At 40.4% G+C, this 16,134-nt stretch overlaps 1 protein-coding gene across 1 annotated transcript in view; it reads right to left on the reverse strand.

Annotated features, from left to right (window-relative positions):
• Nucleotides 1-16,134, reverse strand: part of LOC133524471 (von Willebrand factor A domain-containing protein 8) — a 77,512-nt gene that overhangs the window by 14,153 nt on the left and 47,225 nt on the right. The window contains exons 6-12 of the mRNA XM_061860507.1: nucleotides 12,107-12,265; nucleotides 9,548-9,884; nucleotides 8,780-9,026; nucleotides 7,625-7,765; nucleotides 6,057-6,192; nucleotides 4,947-5,844; nucleotides 3,748-3,953 (exon numbers count right to left, since the gene is read on the reverse strand). Of these exons, the coding sequence (XP_061716491.1) occupies nucleotides 3,748-3,953; nucleotides 4,947-5,844; nucleotides 6,057-6,192; nucleotides 7,625-7,765; nucleotides 8,780-9,026; nucleotides 9,548-9,884; nucleotides 12,107-12,265 (2,124 nt within the window). The remainder of the gene's footprint in view (nucleotides 1-3,747; nucleotides 3,954-4,946; nucleotides 5,845-6,056; nucleotides 6,193-7,624; nucleotides 7,766-8,779; nucleotides 9,027-9,547; nucleotides 9,885-12,106; nucleotides 12,266-16,134) is intronic.

Consider the following 16,134-nt stretch of genomic DNA (forward strand, 5'->3'; position numbering starts at 1 on the left):
GCCATTTGCAGTCTTGATGAAGATAAGTTCCTTTGAAGTTTTAATTATTGTGATGTCCGGTTTTTCCGTGAAGGAATGGCCCAGTAAAACTGGTCGTTTAATCACGTGGTTTTCAACGACATATAGATCAATAACTTCCTTTATGCCTTGAACTTCAACACTGCCTGTTACTATACCCACAGGTGATACCAAATTAGCTCCAACGGTGTTCAGCACTGGGAGTTCCTCGGACGTGTCAATGTCCAGATTCAACTGTTTGGCTGCATTAATTGTTATTAGCGAGCATTCGCTGCCGAGATCTACGAAACATTTAATCATTGAGTTGTTGACCTTGACGTCCATTTTATATTTATTATTTGTATCACCCATGTGTACTGCGGCAACCTGCTTCTCCTTACGCTCTTTTCCTCGTGATTCCTCCACTTTCACATCGTTAGACTCGCGCAGTCGCTTAAAACAGTGTTCTGCCAAGTGATTCCTTTTGTCGCAATACGTGCATGTGGCAGCAGGTTTCTTACATTTACTGGCGCGGTGTCCAGTTTCACTGCAATTAAAACATACCTCGCCGTTGTTAGAGTTGTCTTTCGACGTGTCCTTCGACATCTGAGGCCGGGCAGATTTATTCCTGTAGTCATTTTGGCGAAACTTTCGAGAAGAATCTTGAATGTCTCTATCCCGTATCTGCCCCACCTTCACTGTTCTAAAGTACTTCAAGACTTGTTCAGGTTCAGAGAACTGGGCTGCTTGGGCACCTACCTTTACCGCGCGGTCATCTACGCCGTAGAGAATACAATCAACAGCTTGTCTTCCGTAAATTTTGCACCTGTTTAAGAGATTTACCTTCGCATAGTAGTACTGTTCCAGTGATTCTCCAAAACGGGCCCTTTTTGAGAGCATTTCTGTAAGAATCTCGGCGTAATCTTCGCGACAGGGAAATGATTCGATGAGTTTTTTCTTCCACTCGGGCCATGTGAATAAAACGCTAGATAGACCTTGGTACCAAGTTTTTGCAACGCCTGTGAGTTTGGGGAGAGCATAGTGAATCAATTCTCTATCGTCCCATTGGTATATACTGGCGCATTCTTCGACCTTTGTAAGCCAATTTATTACAGTCTGTTCCTTGGACATTGGGTCAAATTCGGGTACAACATTAGTATTAAAGGAAAGTTTCGGTTTGTCAGATCGTTTGATTTGCTTCAACACATGAAGAAACTTATCTAGGACAGCAGAGTCGCGATATTCCCCGTTTGATTTCGATAACCTTGGCCGTTTTATATATCTATCGTAGTGTTCACCAGATTCTTCTGACGAGCTGCGTCGATGTTGGCCATTGACTCTTTCCGACGGACTGTGTCGACGTCTGCGGCTGCCTCTTTCTGACGGGCTGCGTGGATATCTGCGGCCTGACGGACTGTGTCGATGTCTGCGGTTACCTCTTTCTGACGGGCTGCGTGGATATCTGCGGCTGTCTCTTTCTGATGGACTGCGACGATGTCTGCGGCTGCCTCTACCTCTTCTGTAACCGTAGTTTTCATTTTCGTAACCGTAATCTTTTGACCTATGTGCTCCTAGGTCATTATGGTACAGCGGCTGGCTTCGTGATCTAGGTGATGGTGATATGTCGTGGTACATTACCTGGTCCCGTGACCTGGGCGCTTCCGGGCTGCCGTAATACGATCTCTGACCCTGCTGCCTGGGCGCTTCTGGGATATAATAACATGAACCCTGGCCCTGTGACCTGGGCGCTCCTGGGCTGTCGTAATACGAACCCTGGCCCTGTGACCTGGGCGCTCTTGGGCTGTCGTAATACGAACCCTGGCCCTGTGACCTGGGCGCTCTTGGGCTGTCGTAATACGAACCCTGGCCCTGTGACCTGGGCGCTCTTGGGCTGTCGTAATACGAACCCTGGCCCTGTGACCTGGGCGCTCCTGGGCTGTCGTAATACACTCTCTCGCCGTTGTGATAAGAGTCCTGGCCCCGCGACCTAGGTGTTTCTGGGCTGTTGTAAGACAAGTCCTGGCCTTGTGACCTGGGTGTCCCTGGGTCATCGTCCGCCTCCATTCCTGAAACTTAAAGCAATCGTCTCTACATATCGGCTCTACATATCGCCGCTACATATCGAATGTACTCTACATATCGACTCTTCATATCGAATGTACTCTACATATCGACTCTTCATATCGAATGTACTCTACATATCGACTCTTCATATCGAATGTACTCTACATATCGACTCTACATATCGACTCTACATATCGACTCTACATATCGACTCTACATATCGACTCTACATATCGACTCTACATATCGACTCTACATATCGACTCTACATATCGACTCTACATATGTCCACACATGTCTATATCCAGGGAGTACCCGGGCAAGATAAACATACGTGTTTAACCATATTAACCTCCGGACTTCCTCCGTTACGGAAAATACAGTTGTTTCGTTTAAATTATCACCTAAAACCAAAATGTCCACACATGTTTATATCCAGGGAGTACCCGGGCAAGATAAACATGCGTGTTTAACCATATTAACCTCCGGACTTCCTCCGTTACGGAAAATACAGTTATTTCGTTTAAATTAGCACCTAAAACCAAAATGTCCACACATGTCTATATCCAGGGAGTACCCGGGCAAGATAAACATGTGTGTTTAACCATATTAACCTCCGGACTTCCTCCGTTACGGAAAATACAGTTATTTCGTTTAAATTAGCACCTAAAACCAAAATGTCCACACATGTTTATATCCAGGGAGTACCCGGGCAAGATAAACATGCGTGTTTAACCATATTAACCTCCGGACTTCCTCCGTTACGGAAAATACAGTTATTTCGTTTAAATTACCACCTAAAACCAAAATGTCCACACATGTTTATATCCAGGGAGTACCCGGGCAAGATAAACATGCGTGTTTAACCATATTAACCTCCGGACTTCCTCCGTTACGGAAAATACAGTTATTTCGAATCGAGAAATGGTTAATATTGATGGATAAAGATGAAATAGGAAAAAAAAAGTTACAACCGTACTTACGTGTGTGGCGTGGTAAAAAAAAATCGTTTAGATTTTTTTGTGATCCCTTCTTCTGAGTTATAAGGGGTATTCTTCACTAAAATAAACTTCACAGGATGCTGAATAATAATTGTATTCACTTTCTTTACACAATTCGTTTTTATAATAAATTATTTTTACATCCGGCACTCAACTCTAAGCGTCTGCACTGTTCGACTGCTGTCAAGGCAATGAGCCGATGACTGGGTCTGCCCCTTTTATTATCGCTCGGCAACCGTCGAAACAAGTTGTAGAAGGCGCTGGACGGATATAGTCAAATAACAACTGTACTAATGACTTCTTGGTTTGCCGAGGGATAATCAAGTGACTTGCACGTAGTAAATTAAACATATATTAATTACTTATAAATTATTAATAAATAAGCTAACATGATGGTCTCCCAACCAGACATTTTATATGCCGATCTTCCTCACATTGATCTTAACGTGAAAATTACGAGATGTCCCTCATGGAAAATTGGAAGGTTCTTTCCAATGGATTTTTCTTTTAATTCTTGTGAAATTTTCAAAAATTCTGATATTTTTGTCTCTTACCTACAAGTCAACTGGCCATGATCAACCATGTTTCTCAGAACAGTTTGTTCATGACATCATGAGGGACTTTAGGGCCGTAGGAGCCCAATGAGGCTTCAGGATTCCACCGAGGGGTTATCCTAGACCCTTACCTGCAGATGTTTGACAATATTCACGAGTTCCCTCGTCGAGTAGGGATAAGTGAGCTGTCCCTGATCAGCCATGTTCCTCAGAACAGCGAAGGCTTGGACCAGCTTGTTCATGACATCATGTGGGACATCAGGGCCGTAGGAGCGAAGGAGTTCCAACTCGGATTCCACGGAGGGGTTGTCCACGGCGTGGCAGGAGAACAGATCACCTGGGTGGACAATAGTTAATGTTTATTGTCCAAGTAGCGTAAACTTTCCAAAATGTTGAAAAAGTTGTCGATATTTTAAGATCATTTTTACAGGAAGTGAAGAAAAACTTTCATATTGGGAATTAGATACCGCTGGAGCGACAGTGTACAGCCGGATCTGTGCCAACTCAAAGCCGATAACTGGCAGGAAGTGGCACCGGATTGGGACAGGTGGCGTTCTCTCGTTTTGGAGGCCAAGACCCTCTTTGGATCACTGCGCCACAATAGTTAGTTAGTTATTGGGAATTAAAATTGTGGATACCCAAGTCTCCGAAATTTTGAATGTGAAATTTTGGAAACTTTCCGACGACAGATCAGTAGTCATGCTAGAATTGTGAAAGTAAGTAATATACTAGGACTAGGACAGTAAAGTAGGGAAGTCTGTTTATTGACATTACATGTGATCTGAGGCTTTATTTACTAGCCGAGGTATGTATAAAAAAATTCTGTCCAACGGAGCCGGAAAGCAGCAACTTTATTTAGCGCACCAATAATTAAAACAAAAAATTATAATTGAATTAAATATAAAACTATAAATAGGAAGCAATAGACCGTCCTATCGCTTTAAAGCGATCTTCCAAACAATCGTTGATTAATTTTAATAACAATGCTTACGTGAGACACAGACGTATTATAGTGCATTACGATACAAGTGCGAAAAATAGGAAATTCGAAAAGAGTGGCGATGAATTAAAACACGACCGAAGGGAGTGTTTTAAATCGACACGAGCACCATATGTACTGTAAAATATATTTAACGGTTCATACAAGTATTGTTAGTCAAAGATTGCTCGACATGACATTTTGCTCCATGACGAAGAGCGTCAACGAAGCGACCGAACGTCATGGGGCGAGCAATCTTCGATTTTAAAATACGTGAGTGACACGTCTTAATATATTTGACCGTTGGGTAGTGAAAAGTGAAGAATTAATAATACGACACGTCAAACTCACCCAATGCAGCAAAGAAATCATTCCCCAAGAACGGGAAACCAGGTCGGTTGGCCAACACTATCATTCTAAAATCTTCGTGCACTGGAATAAAACTCGCCGCATCCCCTCCAGAACTTTCCATCATATCCTTCGGCACTATCCTTCTCCCATCACTCAATATCATCTCTCCATTTTCAACTAGAGTTTTAAGAATACATGTCACATGTGTGGGCGCTTTATCAGCCTCGTCAACAACTAAAACGTGCCCATGTTTGACAGCCTTTACTAACGGAGAATCCTCATACACAACGACGCCATCTTGAACCGTCGGTTGAACTGTCAATGACTGAACAGTTGTATCTCTGTGCAACTGTATGTATTCTCTAGGCCGGTTCAACAACTGCAGTAACCTATCAGCGATTTTATTTTTACCAACGCCTTGGTTTCCTACTAATAACAAATGGTTTCCAAGTAGGAAATCTTGTAGTAGCCATTCGAGGAGTCTCACGTGTTGGGGTACGTCATAGAAGAGTATATCAGGTACTTTGGTTAAGGCGTTCGTTTTGAAGACTTCTGTGCTAGTGTTTCCTATAGTTACGACGCCATTTTTGACGGAGCAGCTGACTTTTTTCTCAGTGCCGCCAAATAAGCCGAATTTTCTTGGTGGATCAATACCAATTCTTGTGCAAGCGCCATCTAGCGCTCGTCTAGCTAAGTTAGGGAGGAATTTCGCTAGGAATGTTCTTTGGACAGTTTCGTAAGCGGAGTCAGTAGGGTATGAAGCCATGCGGCTGGCTATGCGGAGCAGTTGGCGGGTGGAGAGGGATGAAGAAAGGTTTTTGAGGGTGGCATCGTCGGATGATCGGAGTTCGTCGGCCAGGTTGATGATGGAATGTAGAGGTTGGGAGATGTCGCCGTACTGAAACAATGAGATTAACTTATTATATTACGAATGTGGATTATAGATTGTATACTAGTAAGTGTGATCGATTCCTTAATACAACTTTAGTTGAATTCTTAAAATATGCGATATGTCCTCAACTCAAGATGATATAAGGTGCTGCAAGTAAAAAAAAAATGTAGCATAGACGCAATGATAAAACTATTGATTTTTTCGATATATTTACTCACTAATGAGTTGATAATGAATATCTCTTCGTTCTTGCTCAGGTTCCTCATCTCGTGGAAAATGAACAAGCTCAGTATCTCAGGGGAGAGCCAGTGCGGCCCGCGGCCGAGCGTTGGTGGCTCTGCTAACGCCACTATTCTGGAAGTTGAAAAAAATATTGCTCATATATTGGTGAACACAGTTTCCAAGTAGTCAGGATCAGAACTGATGATGATGATACAGATGATGGCGTGACGTGTTGTGGATTCAGCCAGTAGTTTTATTTTTTATCTTGGTGTTTGTTTTTTAATCATAATATCAATCTTGAGGTCTTTTTCTAGTAAGTTGATCTATTCTAAGCCCTTATTAAATAACTATCGGGTGATAGAAAAGAATCACGAATATATTCACCATCGATTTGTATTTTTTTTTTTTTTACATTTAATTTTCGCCTAAAAATGCGTAATGCTATTTTTGATCGAGTTCAACCGTTACTTTATATTGTGTTAAAATAAAAAATAACTAAAAATAACAATTTCAATAACAATGATATCAGCATTCCTGGGGACGCACGGCCGTCCGCTCAGTGCTCAGCGGGCTGCGTTCGGAGAAGGACCTGAACTCTCTTTTTCAAACTGAAGTTTAATTAAAGTTCACCAATACACATTTGACACCCTTAGAGTTGCACGTATCTGAAAGCGCCTTAACCAATGATATTGATACAATATTATAGAAAACAGGCCCGGGTTTAGAGACCACCTTACAGAAAACAGCAGCCAAATAACACTAGACCCTACTCATAGTGTTGTGTTCCTGTCGGTGAGTAAGGTTGCCAGAGCTCAATGAGGGGGGGCGAGTTTAGGGTCGGCAACGCGCATGTGGCTCCTCTGGAGTTGCAGGCGTACATAGGCTGCGGAGGCTGCTTACCATCAGGCGGGCCGTATGCTTGTTTGCCACCGACGTAGTATAAAAAAAACCTATAGCCCCAAGGCACTTCGTAACGCATTTAGAATTAAGGGGGCCCCTTCTCCATCTCAAAACCATTGCTAGGTTGCCTTAGGCCCGGGCCTTGTGGGCCTAGGCGGCAAAACACGGACACCGGTTAAATTTCCGAAACGTTATCATGTACTTGGCGAAAAACCTTTTTATTCCGGTTTCGCTCGAAAAACCGTTATTTTTAAACCGGTTTTTATGAGAACAGTTCCTGTCAAATTAACCGGTTTAGAGCAATAAAAACTGGGTTCTTCCTATGTCGGTGTCTATGTTTACGTGGCACACCACCAGGCTGGTCGGCCGTTAAGTTGCTCATCGAATAATCCGTTTTTTAGGTTACAATGAAGTTCTTAATACGTTCGCATTACTTCGGAGGAAAACCTAAATAAACCGGTATTAACCGGTTCCAAGCCTTGCTAGGCGGAAATCCGGCCCTGATAACAAATAGCAACAAGAAGCCTCAAAATGGACTTTCTCCGACATCAGCGCATGGCGGCCGCCATTTTTAACTTTGTAAACTGGCCGTCTCAAGGCTGCGTGATACTCGTTACGAAAATTTTAAATATTGCTTAGCCGCCCGACGGGATAGAGAGCTCACCTAAAAGCGGGATGTATTCTTAAAACGCCGCTCTCCTCCAACTCCTGCTGCGTTATTCCTGAAGCAATGAGGTCATCGTATCGGTCGTGGCGCAGTAATCGCTTGCCGTCGTGCAGTTGCAGCTCCCTGTCGTGTACCAGTCTGAAACGAACAATTTTATTTTATTTATAGAATTTTACAAGCTTTTTCTTAATTTAACTTGCCCTGCTAACTAGTATGTTGTTTGTTAGTGTGGGTCAACGCACCATAATTTTTTTGTAACAATCGATGTTCAAAAGCTATTAACATGAGACATGTTTCTAAAAATGCGTATTTTTTTTTTGATCGAACCAATTGATTCATTCCTTTTTATATTAAAAATAAAAATACAAAACAAGGTCAATCGCGATCCCGTGCACGCACGGCCGTCCGCTCAGTGCTCAGCGAGCTGCGTTCGGAGAAAGACCTGAACTTCCGAAGCCTTAAGAATAATCTTACCTGTATAATACGGCAAGGATACTCGCCTCTATGAAGCCATCCGACACAGCTACGTGCCCTTTCAATGCCTCATTTACTAACGCATAATTACTCCATACAGTGTGCTCAAGATCATTTCTTAAAAGAAAACTATGAATTCTATTGCAAGTAGTTTTAAAGACGATTATTTCTATAGGATAGTCTTACCCAGGGCTCGGAACCGGTTTATTTTTAAATCCCAAAATAGCCCAATATTTTTAATTATTTTATACTCTTTACGTAGGACTGGATCATGTGTTTAGGCAACAACTTCGCATTATTAGATAGTCCCATTAAAAATGAAATAATAATAATACCGGTATTTTTTGTATGAAGAATAAACCGGTTCCGAGCCTTGGTCTTACCTATGTAACACAGCTAAAGTACTAGCATGTATCCAATGGAGCCCATCTACTACAGCTAAATGTCCTTTTAACGCTGCATCTACTAACACTGGATTTCTCCATACTGTCTCTCCGTAATATCCTACAACAGCAGCAGTATCATGGTCGCATTTTTGTCACTTTCGCACTTACATACTTGTTAGAACGTGACAAGCATGGTGACGAATGATAAAGAGCCGACCATTTTATCCCTACAGAACTATGGGTTCTATTGTAAATAGTTTTAAATACGATTGTCGCTTGAGGATAATCTCACCTGTGTAAAACAGCCAGAGTACTCGCATGTATCCTATGCAGACCATCTAACACAGCTAGATGCCCCTTTAGGGCCGCATCAACCAAAGCCGAGTTTCTCCATACAGTGTCCCCGTTGTCTAATGTAGTACGCTGTTGTACTAAATCCCGTGCTGTCATGTCTTGGTATAGCACTATGGGCTCAATTGTGTAGCCCAGCAGGGATGAAAGTTGCGTGACGAGCAGGCTCTTACCGCAGCCTTTTGGACCTGGAAGTAAAAGTTAAAGAATGTTATATTTTTTGTTTAGAGAGAAAGATTATGATTCTAGTGACCCCATACTGTAGTCCCTCGAGAAAACCTCGGCAGGCTAATTCCACAGCCGGAGCGTCTGCTGGACCATTTACTATTCAGGTTCCAGGGTGTGAGGATGAACACCCCGCCGACGGCGTGCGGTGCGGTGATAGAAAGCGGCCGTTGACATCACGTCGAACAATTCTTCAGAGCACAGCCCATTGTACAAGCCGTAGAACACACACAAGGAGACAAAATCTTTAAGTTGTATTCTTTAGTTATTTTATGTTTATGTCTTTCTAAAAACTCAAGGAAGAAAGTCACGAATACGAGTAAAGACAAAAGATTTTTAGCTGCTTGAGGTTTTGTGAGACATAAATATGTGTATGTTTAACCATCATTAAACGAAAAATTACGAAACAAGTTTAAAATAAGCGTAAATAAAAAATAGAGGTTTATATTATGTTTCTACAAAAGAAATATTCGATGATACATACCTACTATACAAAAATCCCCAACACTATGGCTCAAAAGCAGCTCATTAAGCAGCTCACTCTGAAAAGCAGTCTTCACCACCCCTTTCTCTTCTCTCCCCTTCTTCCCCTCACCACACGGCACGGCAAACTGACTCGTAACCCCATTAATATCCATAGTCAACAAGGCATTTTCCTTGAACTGTATATCTTTGAGGGATATGCTCCATTGAGGTGCGGTGTCTATTTTGAGGTTGAGTAATACAGCTTCGGCGTTTTTGATGTGTTCCTTGGTTAGGAAGGTTTTGTAGGGGTAGAGTAGGTAGATTAGCTTATGGATCGGAATGCTTGGGTTTTTTTCCTGAAAATATACACAAACAGTAGATAGTCATCACGTCATTCTATTTAGACGATGGTGCCGTTAAGACAGAACATTATTTCTTACGGTAGTAAAAGGTCTCCCTATAGAGCAAGATCCCAGACCTTACTTAATTTATCATGAATAAAATACTTTTAATGTCTGCATACTTGCTATATTGGCCCGACGGCGATTTGTCCGGTACAAGGTGCTAACGGTGGGTAAAAATAATACTAACTTTTTTTATATTTTCATGGCCGATTTTTATCAACATTGCCACACCAATACGGCGGCGGAAATAGGGCGTATAAACAAAATGAAGGAATGGAAAAATTTGTACGCTTCTGGTAATCATCAGAGCTTAGTTGGTTAAGAGAAATTGGACCGATGGTCCAAAAGGTAAAGTTTATGAAATTTATAATATGTTTGTAAATTTATAAGGAATAAATACACAATATGGGCCTTGTTGACTGCTTAAATTTAAGAAAATAGGTACCTAATACGCGCAAGCCAAGAAAGTATAATGCAAAGTGATTAAGGCTAAATTCTTGCTTTTCTTCCAACCCTGAACATTAACTATTGTTTGACAATGGACTTGACACCAAGTTCAGATCTGATGAGAGAATCGCGTGAAGACATGACGTCACAGGTATTTTGCTCTCACAACAAAAAAAGATTATCTAAATTGACGAATGCACAGTAAGTTGAGTCTTGTGGAAGTATTTTTAGAGATGATAATGCCTCTAAACTATTATTGCAGAAGTTTTCTGTTTCTTTCGTCAATGACATTCAATGTCTAGTCTCAAGGACAAAATTTGTTATTATAGAGCTGTTAAAAGTACGCAACACCGAAAATCATACTAGTATAAAGTTTCATTGATCATAAATGTGAACATACCATCAAAGATGGTTGACGGTTGTCTTCGCAAATGTTGAGAGATAGCAAAATCTACGATAATTGTTTCTTGCAACACAACACAAACAACAAGCCTAAGACATAATTAGATTTAGGTTTGACGACCGGTTTGGCCTAGTGGGTAGTGACCCTGCCTACGAAGCTGATGGTCCCGGGTTCAAATCCTGGTAAGGATTGGAAGATGGATTCGTGTGATGAGCATGGATATTTGTTCCTGAGTCATGGGTATTTTCTATGTATTTAAGTATTTATAAATATTCATAACCTCGTAAGGCCCAAGGTCCTACCTATAGGACTTATTCAGTTCGATTAAATTTAAATCATATTCAATTAGGACAGAGTTGCATTTATTTTGTTTCCTGCAATTTTCAAACAAAATAAAATCAACTGTATTCCGTGCACTATAGGTTCAAATTCCAGTGGCAAATTTTGGAGTTTTCATTTCTATGGCTGGGCCTTAAGAGGATATATTATTATATATATATCGTTGTCTAAGTACCCTCAACACAAGCCTTATTGAGCTTACTGTGGGACTTAGTCAATTTGTGTAATAATATCCTATAATATTTATTTATTTATTACCACCCTTACCACCCTTTTCAGTCAAGGGTCTACTAGACGAAAGGTTTTGAAAGAAGGGGATTCAATGGGCGCTTTTATACTTTGTCGTGGTAATGATAATGGTTTTTTATGGACGATATTGTCCACGATAGTACAAAAGCGAGTGCATACGATCTCCTACATTTAGATCCTTTATTGTAACAATAAATCGCGTCGTGATTATTGGAGAAACAACCGTCGAGGAAATTTCTGATTTATTTAACCAACAATTCATCGAGGCAATTCTAAAAAACCCAAACAAAATTAGGTTACGTAGTTTTATTACAGATTTCTTATGGCGTCCTCCTATGTCCATCATCAGATGAGCTCGATAGTACCATAATATTACATTGTTACCCAACATACATACTCGTATGTATGTGATGTTTCAGCTCAATCGAATTATGAGAAATTAATCTAATCATATATATATATATATATAAAGTGGTGTCACGCACACGAATTCGAGCCAATCGTGAAGTCTCATGCCACAACGCGATTGGTTGGTGAGTTCGAATCACGCGCTCGATTGGTCGCAACTAGTTGCGTTAGACTGCATGATTGACTCAAATTCGTGAGTGACACCACTAAACTAGTACCATTCTAAGTGCCCGTAAAGCCCGTCAATCTAATTTAGCTTGCAGGATTTAACCTAACATACATACATTGCAGTTGAACGAAAGCTTTTAAAAAGGTAAGACTGCCTTACCAGAATAAGTGCAGCAGCATGCAGGCTATCCACGGGAAAGTCAGGCAGACTGACTTGCTGTAACTCTGGACTGATGAGAGCGTACGCGGCTGACAGTAGCTGCTCCAATTTAGCCTGGTCTACTTTTGGAGCTTCGTCTTTCAATGTGTTGAGGTGCTCCTGGAAAGAAGAGATATTATTTACTTAAAATCATTTGACACATTGAATGTTAAAGTCGTAGTTACAACTAAATGCAGAACCATCTCCGAGGTGAGCGTCTAGCAAAGCGTTTGGCAGGGCGTGGTAGCGTAGCGTCAAATAACAGTTCACCCGTGAACAAGATACATGTAAATGCGTCGAAATATCGGGAGCTCGAATACAGTACAAAAGATAATCACAGTCCATATCGCGGTAGATTTAAGTGTAATTTAAATCATTTGATACATTTAATGTAAAAGTCGTAATTACATCTAAATATTGATTCCATAAGAGAACAGTCAGTGGTGAGCGACCAGCAAAGCGTTTGTCAGGGCGTGAGAATGTAGCGTCAAGCGCCCAATTATTTTGAACAGGGTGCTCTGAAGCCGCTTGCATTTACTAACGCCGCGCCGAACGCAGATCGTAAAAATCGCCATCAGATCATGAAATTCTTAGACTACCACTTAGGCTACCACTACCAGCGTTTACTAAGAATAAGCTATTAAGTTTAACTATGTCAAGTTATTAAGTAAGGAAGCAAAGTTTGTCCATATAACAGATTGCTTATTACATGCCAATTAAATAGGCTTATAAATATCAGAAAAGACAATAATTATGTGCCTTTAAAATTAAGTTAACAAATCAAACAAAACATAATATCATTAACCGAAAACTTGAATAATACGCGGTAAACTTTGGCAATTAAAACTTGGATAACAGCGAATTGGCATGGCACGCAATTTGGTATAAACAAATGACTGCCGTCACTGCCGTCCTCGATGTTTTATGTAAGTTTCTAACTTACAAAATGTTACTTTTTTTAATGAATACGAAAATATAGAATAACACACAGAGACCAGATAAAAGGTTCAGTTAAAATCGAATAAGCCAACTACAAGTCTCATCGATTTTTTCTGTGAATCAAAACTTTTAAACGATAAACGATATGGGGACCCTTTATCACAATTTTTACGACCCCCTTTCTCCCCTAAACTGGTCACATAGTATGGGTACGTTCCCTAAGGACCTCACTCTAATAAGAAGAAATCGCGTCAACCTGTATTTTAGCGTTCCCCTTGAAATACATTCCTCTGTATGAACCTACAACACAAAAAAAAATCAAATTATAGTGTGTGATTCGCCCGTTAATTTTCCTGTGCCCATTTTTCGACGTTTATCGCGTGTCGCCAAAATCCGGCAACCCATAAATTCCGGGAACCTGTCGACAGAGTTGTAGCTGACACGGTGCGCCATTATTTTTATGATATATTGAAACTAAAATGCCTGAGAATAGTAGAAAAAAACTGTTTATAACTAAATATTGTTTATTATATTTTAAATAGAAATGAAACTACACTAAACTCTTGCCATTGACGTGGTACGAGTATAAAAGAAATTATTAAAAACGGTCACATATCCGATTTGGAAATTGCAAAGACTCAGTAACTTTACTGACTCCTTAGCATTAATTAATCATCACATAAATACAACTTTCACGCAAATACACTAGGTAACCCAAGGATTGATGAATCCGCAAACTCATTAATATATCGCAAGCCCCAAACTTCAGAATTTATGACGACGATTAAAACGTTGACTTTGAATATGTAGGTTACAAACAGCAACACTAAAGTAAAGCTAATATGGTAAAATGACCAAAGTCTTTGCAATAAGATTTACAAAAGGTCAGTGCACAGTGCATCCATGTTTCTCCCATTGCCAAAAGCAAAATTACATTCAATTTTGTCTACTTATGGAGTCATAAGGCATTGAGATATGTAAATGTTACATTCGGATGCGAGTGCAGCAGCTTTACTATTGCAGCATTGCTGGTGTACCGTTGCAGCTGCTGAAAATAAGCAATGTTACTGTCAATTTCCTTCATAAATTGCTTTGCTGTCGTTGCCGCATTACTGTCGCGATTTTGTCACTCATTTTGTCATCCTTGACAGTGACATCGCCCGTTCCCCGCTACAGCAGTAACTGTGCAAAATTCAACTAACCTGAGCAGCTAAACTGTGCAATGAATTGTCATCTGCGGTATTTTCGGACCGATACGAACTTCAAAGTTTAAAAAAAGAGCGCCAACCCCTTTGGTGTTGCGGGTGTCTATAGGCGACGGTAATTGCTCGCAATCAGGCGATTCATCTGCTTGTTTGCGTCCTATATCATAAAAAACGCGTTGCTGCTGCAGTCACAATCTGAACCTTAAGTTAGATTGCGTGACAAGATAAAACGTAATTGCAATGTCACTGGTGCTGTTGTGAAATTAATTTCTTGCGACTTGACTGCATGCTGTAAAGCTACCTATATATGCGAAACATTCGTGTAAACTTTGAGAATGTCCCTAGTATAACAGGACCTCGAGATTTACAGTGCTTCGTTAATAAGGACTGGACTGGATGTGGCTGAGTCACTCACAAGGAAGCCAGGCCGTATAGTAAATCAAAGATGGGAAATTTCATCAATCACTATAAAGAACAAAATGTGAAATTTCTGGTCATGTTAAAGATAAAGTATAAGTAGATAGCATTTAAGATATTGGTCCGTTTGTGTGGTAAGTAGCGATTAGTGAGCATTGTGAATAAAAAGATGGTTTTACACTAAGTTCTGATGGTATCGTACTAGGCGATTACCTAAGCATGGTTGACAAACATGCAACTAATTTGCGTCGTATCCTTTGGTGGAAATAGTCATAACCACTGCAGTACTGTTCATATTATTATAATAATATTAATAAAGTTTTCCATGGCCATAATCCAGAAAGCCATTTCCGAATAACTTTTCCCCTGGGAATAGTGACAATAAATTTAATATATCTCGAAAAAAACAGCTATTCCATTGAACTTCTAGAGCGAGTCGCCAAAGCGTATGGGACCAGGAATATAGAACCAATCATGACCATCTTCTTCACTTTTTGTTATTTCGGAGAATGACCCAGAATCAGCAAGTAAAGTAGAGACCTCAAAGGAACTTATTCAGAGGGGGACTCATTCTGGGTCGAACTAAGGCCAGTTTGAATTAGAAGACCAAACACTAAATCCTGCCAGAGTGAATAGCATTGCTTATAAGTATCAGGTAAAGCTAATAGATATTAACTAAGTAAACTCTTCGGTGAGGGCTGGTGGAGTGAAAAAAGCTGCCCTGACGCTTAACTTACGCTTACGCTTTACAAATCTTAAGTACTGTAACTAATTATTTATATTATTATTTTGGGTACATATATATATATATATATTTTCTGGGCCATGATAGTCATGCTAACATATGATGTCAACTGCTTCATTGCCGCTTTGTTGATTACCGTCGTAATTATTATAGTTATCTCAGTAACTTAACTGTAGTTGGTAGCTGCGCGCAACTACGCTCCCTACAGGTGTCCACGGAAGACCAGCGTCAGCGTACTACTTCAGTAGGACCTGGCATTATGCTGAGTGTCCTTTTTCAGTATTATTATATACAGTGTACAAGTTAGTTATAAGTCATTTTTTCTCTTTCTTCCTCTATATGTATTGTATAACTGTGTACTTATACTGAAATAAATGATATTCTATTCTATTCTATTCTAACTATACCTACGGTGCATACTTCGACAAACCAAATGCAAACTCATAAAATAGTTGTTCCACATTCACCCCTCTCATTAGCATGTCATGCCACGGAGCCATTAACGCCACACGTAAACAATTTGCGATTAATTCTGACAACGGCGCCCTCTGACAACTTATTAGCGGTAATCGTTGGACAAATAACACACCGTGATATACGGATGGTTTAAGCAAAAGTAGAATAAAGTCTATATATCGTCGGCTGAGAATACGTTTGTGCCATATCTATTTTTGAGCAAAATC

Source organism: Cydia pomonella, chromosome 13 (genome assembly GCF_033807575.1).
Source record: "Cydia pomonella isolate Wapato2018A chromosome 13, ilCydPomo1, whole genome shotgun sequence".
Lineage (NCBI taxonomy): Eukaryota > Metazoa > Arthropoda > Insecta > Lepidoptera > Tortricidae > Cydia > Cydia pomonella.